At 46.8% G+C, this 12,265-nt stretch overlaps 1 protein-coding gene across 1 annotated transcript in view; it reads left to right on the forward strand.

Moving 5' to 3' along the window:
• Positions 1-12,265, forward strand: part of TRAPPC9 (trafficking protein particle complex subunit 9) — a 516,382-nt gene that overhangs the window by 47,629 nt on the left and 456,488 nt on the right. Inside the window, exon 10 of the mRNA XM_040431647.1 lies at positions 7,538-7,664. Within this exon, the coding sequence (XP_040287581.1) occupies positions 7,538-7,664 (127 nt within the window). The remainder of the gene's footprint in view (positions 1-7,537; positions 7,665-12,265) is intronic.

Consider the following 12,265-nt stretch of genomic DNA (forward strand, 5'->3'; position numbering starts at 1 on the left):
GGGGGCTTTACACTAGTCCAGCTGAGTCGGCTGACACTTGGCATTGTGCTTCTCAGGCTGGTGGTTTTATACCAGTCCAGCTGACACTTGGTATTGTGCTTCTCAGGCTGGTGGTTTTATACCAGTCCAGCTGACACTTGGTATTGTGCTTCTCAGGCTGGTGGCTTTACACCAGTCCAGCTGACACTTGGCATTGTGCGTCTCAGACTCGAGGGTTTACACCAGCCAAGCTGACACTTGGCATTGTGCTTTTCAGGATGGTAGCTTTATACTAGTCCATCTAACACATGGCATTGTGCTTCTCAGGCTGAAGGCTTTACACCAGTCCAGCTGACACTTGGCATTGTGCTTCTTGGGCTGGTGGCTTTACACCAGCTCAGCTGACATTTGGCATTGTGCTTCTCAGGCTGGTGGCTTTATACCTTGATTCATTCTCGTCTTGACTACTGCAACGCATTACTAATCGGTCTCCCTCTCACTAAACTCTCCTCCCTTCAGTCTGTTCTAAATGCAGCCAGGCTCATCTATCCATCCAACCGCTACACTGATGCTACTAGCCTGTGCCAGTCACTTCACTGGTTGCCCATCCACCATAGAATACAGTTCAAACTTCTCCCCCTCACCCACAAAGCTCTCCACAGTGCTGCACCTCCATACATCTCCTCCCTCATCTCTATCTACCACCCTACTCGTGCTCTCCACAGTGCTGCCCCTCCATACATCTCCTCCCTCATCTCTATCTACCACCCTACTCGTGCTCTCCACAGTGCTGCACCTCCATACATCTCCTCCCTCATCTCCATCTACCACCCTACTCGTGCTCTCCACAGTGCTGCACCTCCATACATCTCCTCCCTCATCTCCATCTACCACCCTACTCGTGCTCTCCACAGTGCTGCACCTCCATACATCTCCTCCCTCATCTCCATCTACCACCCTACTCGTGCTCTCCACAGTGCTGCACCTCCATACATCTCCTCCTCATTTCCATCTACCACCCTACTCGTGCTCTCCACAGTGCTGCACCTCCATACATCTCCTCCCTCATCTCCATCTACCACCCTACTCGTGCTCTCCACAGTGCTGCACCTCCATACATCTCCTTCCTCATCTCCATCTACCACCCTACTCGTGCTCTCCACAGTGCTGCACCTCCATACATCTCCTCCCTCATCTCCATCTACCACCCTACTCCTGCTCTCCACAGTGCTGCACCTCCATATATCTCCCCCCTCATCTCCATCTACCACCCTACTCATGCTCTCCACAGTGCTGCACCTCCATACATCTCCTCCCTCATCTCCATCTACCACCCTACTCGTGCTCTCCACAGTGCTGCACCTCCATACATCTCCTCCTCATTTCCATCTACCACCCTACTCGTGCTCTCCACAGTGCTGCACCTCCATACATCTCCTCCCTCATCTCCATCTACCACCCTACTCGTGCTCTCCACAGTGCTGCACCTCCATACATCTCCTTCCTCATCTCCATCTACCACCCTACTCCGTGCTCTCCACAGTGCTGCACCTCCATACATCTCCTCCCTCATCTCCATCTACCACCCTACTCCTGCTCTCCACAGTGCTGCACCTCCATATATCTCCCCCCTCATCTCCATCTACCACCCTACTCGTGCTCTCCACAGTGCTGCACCTCCATACATCTCCTCCCTCATCTCCATCTACCACCCTACTCGTGCTCTCCACAGTGCTGCACCTCCATATATCTCCTCCCTCATCTCCGTCTACCACCCTACTCGTGCGCTCCACAGTGCTGCACCTCCATATATCTCCTCCCTCATCTCCATCTACCACCCTACTCGTGCTCTCCACAGTGCTGCACCTCCATACATCTCCTCCCTCATCTCCGTCTACCACCCTACTCGTGCTCTCCACAGTGCTGCACCTCCATATATCTCCTCCCTCATCTCCGTCTACCACCCTACCCGTGCTCTCCACAGTGCTGCACCTCCATACATCTCCTCCCTCATCTCCATCTACCACCCTACTCGTGCTCTCCACAGTGCTGCACCTCCATATATCTCCTCCCTCATCTCCATCTACCACCCTACTCGTGCTCTCCACAGTGCTGCACCTCCATATATCTCCTCCCTCATCTCCATCTACCACCCTACTCGTGCTCTCCGTTCTGTTATCGACCTAAGATTAATAACCTCAATAATTCGTACCTCTCACTCCCGTCTTCAAGACTTTTCTTGAGCTGCACCTACTCTTTGGAATTCTCTGCCCTGGAATACTAGGTCAATTCACAACTTCTCCACCTTCAAACGTGCCTTAAAAACACATCTTTTCAGGCAGGCTTATCAAGCTACCTAAACTGACTATTCCCCGACTAAACCTCCCCCCACCAACTCCTCTGGCCTGAACTGAATCCTCTAGTAGTCCCAAACCCGAAGCAGATCGGCCGGCACCACTCCTGTCGGTTCAATAATGGCTCAAATCCTACTTATCACAATCAACTACCTTATGTGTCACCCCCAATTCCTCATAGATTGTAAGCTCTTGCGAGCAGGGCCCTGACTCCTAGTGTTTCAGTTGCATATTATCCAGTTATTTTTGTTTTGTATATGAACCTTATGAACTTGTAAAGCGCTGTGGAATGTGGTGGCGCTATATAAATAAATATTATTATTATTATTATTATTATTATTATTATTATTATTATTATTATACCAGTCCAGCTGATACTTGGAATTGTGCTTCTCAGGCTGGAGGCTTTACACCAGACCAGCTGACACTTGGCATTGTGCTTCTCAGGCTGGAGGCTTTATACCAGTCCAGCTTACACTTGGGATTGTACTTCTGAGGCTGGGGGCTTTACACCAGACCAGCTGACACTTGGCATTGTGCTTCTCAGGCTGGAGGCTTTACATCAGCCCAGCTGACACTTGGCATTGTGCTTCTCAGGCTGGAGGCTTTACACCAGACCAGCTGACACTTGGCATTGTGCTTCTCAGGCTGGAGGCTTTACATCAGCCCAGCTGACACTTGGCATTGTGCTTCTCAGGCTGGAGGCTTTACACCAGACCAGCTGACACTTGGCATTGTGCTTCTCAGGATGGTAGCTTTATACTAGTCCAGCTGACACTTGGCATTGTGCTTCTCAGGCTGGGGGCTTTACACCAGACCAGCTGACACTTGGCATTGTGCTTCTCAGGATGGTAGCTTTATACTAGTCTAGCTGACACTTGGCATTGTGCGTCTATGGTTGGTGGCTTTGCACCAACATCTTAATAGAGTTGCAGCCAGTGCCAGATTTCTGTGAGATGAAAGGGTCCGATGTTTGTGCCTGCTATTCAAAGGAGTTGTCCAAAATGATACAAACATGGCTGCTTTCTCCTGTCCACAGGTTGCATGCAGCATTGCAGGTCAGCCTCATTCAGTAGAGTCGAGCTGGCGCTGCTTCTGAGGGAAATCAGCCATGTTTTTCTAACCCTGCAGAAGGTTTTATGGAAGTGATCCTTGAAGTGACTGATCTCCTCGGCTTTGATTGTCTGCATATGAAGCCATTTTCCTTAAATTACTTACCTTCCTAATTATTTGCAATTAGATGAAATCTCCGCCGTGTCACATGACACTTCACTTCCTTGGCTCCTGTCGCTTAAATCAATTGAGCCCATTAGGCATCTACCAAGTGTCCTTCCGAGGCGTCCTCTGACTGTCGTCCAAATGCGATTTTTATTTTTAGGTGTTATTAATCCTCATCTGGGACGCTGGATGGTCCGGGGGACGAACTTGAGAGCAGAATGCGTCTCGTTCATGACCTTAATATCTGGGAGCGTGAAGATGCGATGAGCTATGAAAAGTGATGTCGTCATGAGAAAATCAGAGACTGTGTGCCTCCAGTGCAGGGACAAAGCCGCCATGTTGTGTTACTGCGCCACTAGGATGAGCTAGCAGCAGCACAGAGTATTTGAGTATGGGCTAGTCATTCAGACTAAAATCACAGAGATAATAGAAGGAACATGTTTTATGCAGCGCAGAGGATTTCAGGAGAGGAGTGCACTGATCTTGTGGGAAGGACATAGAGAGTTACATAGTAAAAGGATCAGGGTCACAGCAACGCAGAGTATTTCAGGAGAGGAGTTTGCCGATCTTGTGGGCAGGACACAGACTGAGAGTTACATAGTAGACGGAGCAGGGTCCCAGCAGCACAGAGTATTACAGGAGAGGAGTGTGCTGATCTTTTGGGAAGGACACAGACTGAGAGTTACATAGTGGATAGAGCAGGGTCCCCAGCAGCACAGAGTTTTTCAGGAGATGAGTGTGCTGATCTTGTGGGAGGACACAAACTGAGAGTTACATAGTGAAGGAGAAGGGTCCTCCCAGCAGCACAGAGTATTATAGGAGAGCTGTGTGCTGATCTTGTGAGAGGTCACAGACAGAGTTAAGGTGGCCATACAGCAGTGATGGGCTTCAGCAGAACACTCATTCCACTGACAGCTATTACTATACACATGCACTCAGCGCAGCCGAGCATGCACGTGTTCTTAATCAGGAGAGGGCAATAAGCCGATCCCAGACACCTCTGGTAGCAGTGTATCTTCCTGGAAACCAAAAAGATCAGGCATGTTGAAATCCAATTGCCTGTTCCTTAGCTCCATGAATAGAGTTGAGAGGCCCCCCGTATACATTATATAATCAGCCAGTCCTGATGAAATCGGCATTTAATGTGTATGGCCACCTGTACGTTATAAAAGGAGCAGGTTCTCCAGCAGTGCAGAGTATTTCAGGAGGGAACTCTTCTCATCTTGTGCGGGTGGGGGTGGGGGGGGGGGGGTACTGGGGTTCCCCAGCAGCACAGAGCACTTAAGGGGGTCAGCCCATGATTAGTGTAAAAAATGAAAATCAGACATCATATAGGACATGACAGTCTCTTTCTAACAAAGATAGGACCAGCCCTGTACCTGACATGGATCCAGAGATCTCCCCATTCATTGCTCTGCTGGATTTATATCAAGCTGACAGCTCAAGGGGCGTGTCTTTTCTGCTACAGCTCAGGGGGCGTGTCCATGCTCTCCCTATCACAGCTCAGGGGGCGTGTCCATGCTCTCCCTATCACAACTCGGGAGGCGGTTGAAGGATGAAACTGAGCATGTGCGGCCATCTCAGTGAGCAGGACAAAGAAATAAGAATAAAAACAAACAGCAGGTGGCGCCATACAGAGACATTTTATTGAATAACTCAGTGGTTATGCAAAATTTTTAATTACATGTAATTGCAAAAGTAATCAGATCCAGGAGCTGGGTGGAAAACTGTAGAATATGTTTCATGGGACAACCCCTTTAAGGAGAGACGCTGTATTTGTACTCCTGGATGTCGCATGACTTTTTGCTGGATCGGAACAAATACCCTGAACTATAATGACCAGTCCCAGGTAACGCTCCCCTGATGCTGCTGCTGCTCCTATTCAACCGCCATCCATTTTGTCTGTGATATTTGTTCACCACCAGCGGGACATTGGCTCCGGTGATCGCAAAATGTGTCATCCGCTAATTGCATGGATCAATCACGGAATTGCTGCTCTGGAGGCCCCTGCGCTTCTGTCACCGGCACAGGGACAGCCGATTATTACCCTTTACCCCACTCCTTATCCCTACTGAGCTGTAGCGAATACAATTCCGGTGCGGCTACACGAGAAGTGAAGCTATTAAGACCTGGCCCTGACAATGTAGACGAATGTGACTTTATTACCCTAATTAAACAGCTATATTTGAAGCACCGGCGTCTGCGCCGGGCCTGGACCGCCAGGCTGCCTCCAGCTTCGCTACCTTGGCCGTGCCACCTTATCTGCTGAGCTTGCAGACCGCGCAGCCTTTGTTCTGGAAGATGCATAAAAGCCGTGCAACTCATTTTAGCCGAGCAAATCCATCACCCGGCGGCTCAGATACAAGCGGTAAATGGAGCAGGCAGTGATTCCGGCCGGAACAGCTACAGCGTGCGACTCCGAGATCGATAAAACCTTCCCAAGGAAGGGGACGAGGTCTGCAGCCCCAACACCCTGCTCGCTGACCGTCTGCAAGGTCAACTCCACCCAGTTTATGTAATTTCAGGATACCACCCATGTCCTTCATCTAGTTCCCCTCGTCACTGTCTGTGTGTGTGTGGGGGGGGGTCATGAAGGATGGGACTTTTAGTGGTGACCTGTAGAGGTGCAGCTGGACCCCAGTGCAAGATCCGTACCAGGTCCCACCTACCATGTGCTACTTATAATGCTGGTGTCGTCTTATGTGCCTGGGTGCAGTTGCTACTTCTCCACCCCTTGTAGCACCAATTGGATAGTGGCTGACTGTACAGGGGGCATCCCCAACTGGTGACACCCAACTGGACCTTCATTGCAAACTTCTGGCAATTAATTCAGAAACTTTTAGTAGGAATAAGAGAGGAACTAAATAAAATAAATAAAATAAATGCTCCAGAATTGGTATTAAATAGTACTAAAACAGACCTGTCCGGTGAGGTGAGAGGTCCTCTTTAACCCCTTGACCACATCCACCATACATGTACGGTGGATGTCGTCTCTTTAAAGATGGCGCCTGCTCCAGAGCGGAGAGAGTACCTTTAGACATCGGGGATTAATGTCTGTGATCAGCGATAACGTCAGTTGCAGACTCAAATGTGCTCATGGCATCTGAGCGCAGCAAACCCGGAAGCGCAACACCTCCCAGTAGCACGATTGTGGGAACTGTTCATTCCCTACCGCAGCCTCAGTCCCCCTGAAGGATCCGAGGCTACCACAGCTAGGTTCCCATGGAGACCCCCAAAAAGATTTTAAAAATATAATGGCCAATTTGCCTTTTTTTTCGTTGTTTCACTTCCCCCCCCCAAAATAAATTGAATAAAAAGTGATCAAAAAGACTCAAAAGTGCAGTGCATTGATGCCGTTAGAGGGGTTTCGCATACCCCTCTCTCCTGGGCAGACCTGTGAAGGAACGCGTATTCACTTGCTTTCTGGTTCCGGCTCTTCTGCTCAGGTCCCTGGATGTAAACTTCTGTTTTGACGCCGCTGCAGCCAATTGCTGGCTGCAGCGCTGACCTGCTCACTTTACGTCACATGACCATTTGTCATGACACAAGCAGAACAGGTCACTGCTGCGCCCAGTGATTGGCTGCAGCTGCGTCAAAACGGAAGTTTGCATCCAGGGACCCAAGCGGAACAGCAGAGGTCGGAGAGCGCAGGAACCGGGAGCAGGTAAGTATGCTTGTCTACGCAGGTCTGCCCAGGAGGAGTGGATGGTTGGCCAACCCCCGTCCTCCTTCCGAAACGTGCACAACCCGTTTAAGGTAGAAGGTCCAGGCCGGGCTCTACCTAGTATCTCTTATTACAATGGAGGAGAAGTTCCCTCAGATAGATCAGACCCAGGCGTTTTTCTGACTAGGCTTCAGTTTGCTTCCTTACCACTTACATGCCAGGCTTGGCTGGTTCTCTGGAAGGCTTGGTGGCTTCATAGGTCCATTGGACAGGTCCTTGTAATCTGACTTCTCAAATTGTTTTCCTTTCCTCCCGTCTATAGAGAAGAAGGACGTGGCGCAGAGCCTGGAGAGCTACACCTCCAAATGTGCAGGAACCATGGAAGCCATTCACCTACCTGAAGGCCTGACGCTGCCTCCTGTGCCCTTCACTAAGCTGCCAATTGTGAGGTGGGTACCATGAGATGCTTTCTCTTCCTTGTGTACTCTATCTATTTTTTGTGACCGCCAAGACCGAAAACTTTTTTAAAGCAGTTGTCTATTAGGGGTTGCCACAACTCCAATAATTTCTGGGGTCTCCCGAACTCCAGCACTAGCCGGAAATCTCCTGAGCATCACCCCCTTTCTGGACATAGACTCCAGTTCCGACTCCAGTCACTTTTAAGTCCATCAGTAAAGAGAACTGCAGGAGCGGGAAGAAGTGCATTTCTGCAGGTCTGATCAGGGGGTCTGAATTAAGGGTTAAGGGGGCATGGTCTGGGGTCTATATTTTAAGATGGTCTAGTCTGGGATCTATATAGAGGGACTGATCTAACGTCTGTTTATTTTAGGGGTCTGAGGTCTTTATTTAAGAATTCTGGTCTGGAGTCAGTGATGAAAGAAATGACTGGGACATAACCATACCAGGGTACTCTTTATACAGAAGAGACAGAGAAGGCAAGAAAGGAGGAGGAGTGGCCCTGTATGTGAAAGATAGCATTAAATCTAACCTAATACAAGTTGGTGAGGCCAACATAGAGTCAGTTTGGGTTACGTTGCAGTTTGCTAACCATGCAGTAACTCGTGTAGGTGTGATATATAGACCACCTGGTCAAGTTAAAGAACTAGATGATCTACTAGTTGAAGAAATAGCTAAAATGACAATGAAAGGAGAAGTTATCATTATGGGAGATTTCAATCTTCCAGATATAAACTGGAAAACCAAAATAGCAAGTTCTACCAGGAGTACAGATATTCTAAATTCCCTACTGGGGTTATCTCTACAACAAGTGGTTGAGGAGCCAACCCGGAGGGAGGCCATTTTGGATTTGGTATTCACAAACGGGGATTCGGTATATGATGTCATTGTAGGCGAAACCTTGGGATCTAGTGATCACCAGTCAGTGTGGTTTAATATAAGAACTGTGAAAGAGTCCCACCACACAAAAACAAAAGTTTTAGATTTTAGAAAAACAGACTTTTCAAAAATGAAATTAGTCATAAATGAGTCCTTATCAGACTGGAACGGATTACATGGAGTCCAGGAGAAATGGGACTACTTAAAAGGTGCATTATTGAAGGCAACAGAAAATTGCATTAGACTTGTCAGTAAAAGCAAAAAAAAGGAAGAGACCACTGTGGTACTCAGCAGAAGTGGCCCAAATCATTAAAAATAAAAAGCTAGCATTTTGTAATTATAAAAAAACCAGAGCAATGAAGATAAGGAAATCTACAAGATTAGGCAGAGAGAGGCCAAGCAAGTTATAAGAACTTCTAAAGCGCAGGCAGAAGAAAAACTAGCTCAGTCTATGAAAAAAGGGGATAAGACATTCTTCAGATATATAAATGAAAAAAGGAAATTAAAACAAGGAATAACTAAATTAAAAACAAAGGACGGAAGGTATGTAGAAGAGAATAAAGGGCTAGCCGACTGCCTTAATGAATACTTCTGTTCAGCTTTTACAAAAGAAAAAGGAGAAGGACCTCCACTAGAAAGAATGACTATTAAATCGTTTGATGCATGTATCTTTACAGAGGAAGATGTTCTAAGTTTGCTGTCTAAGGTGAAGACAGATAAGTCACAGGGGCCTGATGAGATACACCCAAACTTATTAAAAGAGCTTAGTGGTGAGCTGGCAAAACCGTTAACAGATTTATTTAACCAATCATTAGTAACAGGAGTCGTCCCGGAAGATTGGAAATTGGCAAATCTCGTGCCCATTCACAAGAAAGGTAGTAGGGAGGAATCGAGCAACTATAGACCAGTGAGTCTGACATCAATAGTAGGCAAATTAATGGAAACCCTATTAAAGGATAGGATTGTGGAACATCTAAAATCCCATGGATTGCAAGATGAAAAACAACATGGGTTTACTTCAGGGAGATCATGTCAAACAAATCTTATAGATTTTTTTGACTGGGTGAATAAAATAATAGACGGTGGAGGTGCAGTAGACATCGCATATCTAGATTTTAGTAAGGCTTTTGACACTGTCCCACATAGAAGACTTATCAATAAACTGCAGTCATTGAGCATGGACTCCCATATTGTTGAGTGGATTAGGCAGTGGCTGAGTGACAGACAGCAGAGGGTTGTAGTCAATGGAGAACATTCAAAACAAGGTAATGTTACCAGTGGGGTTCCACAGGGATCTGTACTGGGACCGATTTTGTTTAATATCTTCATAAGTGATATTGCAAAAGGCCTCGCTGGTAAGGTTTGTCTTTTTGCTGATGACACAAAGATATGTAACAGGGTTGATGTTCCTGGAGGGAAACGCCAAATGGAAAAGGATTTAGGAAAACTAGAAGAATGGTCAGAACTCTGGAAACTGAAATTTAATGTGGATAAGTGCAAGATAATGCACCTGGGGCGTAAAAACCCAAGGGCAGAATATAGAATATTTGACACAGTCCTGACCTCAGTATCTGAGGAAAGGGATTTAGGAGTAATTATTTCAGAAGACTTAAAGGTGGGAAGACAATGTAATAGAGCAGCACGAAATGCCAGCAGAATGCTTGGATGTATAGGGAGAGGTATAAGCAGTAGAAAGAGTGAAGTGCTTATGCCGCTGTACAGAACACTGGTGAGACCTCACTTGGAGTATTGTGCGCAGTACTGGAGGCCATATCTCCAGAAGGATATAGATACTCTAGAGAGAGTTCAGAGAAGAGCTACTAAACTAGTACATGGATTGCAGGATAAAACTTACCAGGAAAGGTTAAAGGACCTTAACATGTATAGCTTGGAAGAAAGAAGAGACAGAGGGGATATGATAGAAACTGCTAAATACATAAAGGGAATCAACTCGGTAAAGGAAGAGAGCATATTTAAAAGAAGAAAAACTACCACAAGAGGACACAGTTTTAAATTAGAGGGGCAAAGGTTTAAAAGTAATATAAGGAAGTATTACTTTACTGAGAGAGTAGTGGATGCATGGAATAGCCTTCCTGCAGAAGTGGTAGCTGCAAATACAGTGAAGGGGTTTAAGCATGCATGGGATAGGCATAAGGCCATCCTTCATATAAGATAGGGCCGGGGGCTATCCATAGTATTCAGTATATTGGGCAGACTAGATGGGCCAAATGGTTCTTATCTGCCGACACATTCTAGGTTTCTATGTTTCTATGTTTCTATGTCTAGACTGGGGTCTGCATTTATTTTAGTGAGTCTATGAAAGGGTTAATAAAAGTTTTTCAGTAAGTTATGTGCACCCCATAATTCTGCCATTGTAAACTACCACCAAAAAACAAGCCCTCAAACGGCTGCATTGAAGGAAAAATAAAAATGTTACAGCTCTTGGAAGGCGACATTAAAAATAAATAATAATAATTGCTTGGTCAGTCGGGCCCAAAACAGTCTGGTCACTGAGGGTCTAATGGGGCATGATCTGGGGTCTGTATTTAGGCAGTCTTTTTTATTTATTTTATTTGGGGGGGGGGTCTAGTTGTCCTGTGTTTTTTAGGGAGTTTACTTTGGTTTCTGTATTAAGGGGGTCTGATCTGGTGTCTGCATTTTGGGGGTCGGAGGTTTGTATTTCTTTGGGGTTCTGGAGTCTGTATTTGTTTAGGGGTCTGAGTTTTTATTTAGGGGGTCTTTATTTATAGGGTCCTGTCTGGGTTGGTAGGGGTGTGATGAATGGGTTCACATGTGTGATTTAAATGCCATTAAATTGGGGGCATCATGCAGTATAAATGAGGGGGGGGGGGGGGGGCCTAGTGTACAAATATCGCTTCTCAGAATCTCCCCAGTGTCCTTTCTCCTTTCTTAAAAATCTCCTCACCCTCTTGAGAAGCTGATTGAGTCAGGGGGAATAAAGTATTCCATGATGTCTACGGAGATAAAAAGCTCTTCAGCTATCAGCGTTTCAACTCCTCACCACTTTCAAGATCTCTGCTTGCTGTACATAAACGGCAGCATGTTCATTACAGTGTACCAGAGCTCCCTTGTATCAAACCCACCAATTGGACTTGACAAGGAAGGGATTTCGGTCTCCGAATGATGATCAGATTCTTCCCGTTCGCTGACAGCAAGCGGAGGTCTTGCAATGATAATGAATTTAAACACGAAGCACGTTAGAAATTTTCGGACCTTTTCTCCGTACATCAATAAGCCTCATAAACCGGAGGGTTTCCTTCAGGTCAGAATGTAGAGCGATAATGGTATACTGCTGCCATTCTGAGGGCAGGCTGCTGTACAGCTGGTGTCCTACAAGGGGTTAACTGCCATCGGCGCTGCCGAGTGATATGATAAATGGACGGGCTGCTCTGTGTCCCATAAGGCGGATCTTTTGATCTGCTCATACACAGCCTTTCAGTAATGGGGTCACCTCCTGCAGCGATTGTCACCCCCTCGCTGCCTCTCATCTCCGCAACAAAGTGGAAAAGTTCTCGAAAGGTGAAGTTTCCACGTTCAGGCGGCTGCTCCAGATTCCCGGAGATCTCCATTATACTGCCATCGTCTCTTTCTTCTTACTAAATAAAGCCGAATGTCAGCGACACTAATAAAAGAGACGGCAGAAAAGGTGGACTGTCCCCTGACATTGGCGATGAAGCTCACATGGTTTTTACCC

This window comes from Bufo bufo, chromosome 5 (genome assembly GCF_905171765.1).
Source record: "Bufo bufo chromosome 5, aBufBuf1.1, whole genome shotgun sequence".
In the NCBI taxonomy this organism is placed as follows: domain Eukaryota; kingdom Metazoa; phylum Chordata; class Amphibia; order Anura; family Bufonidae; genus Bufo; species Bufo bufo.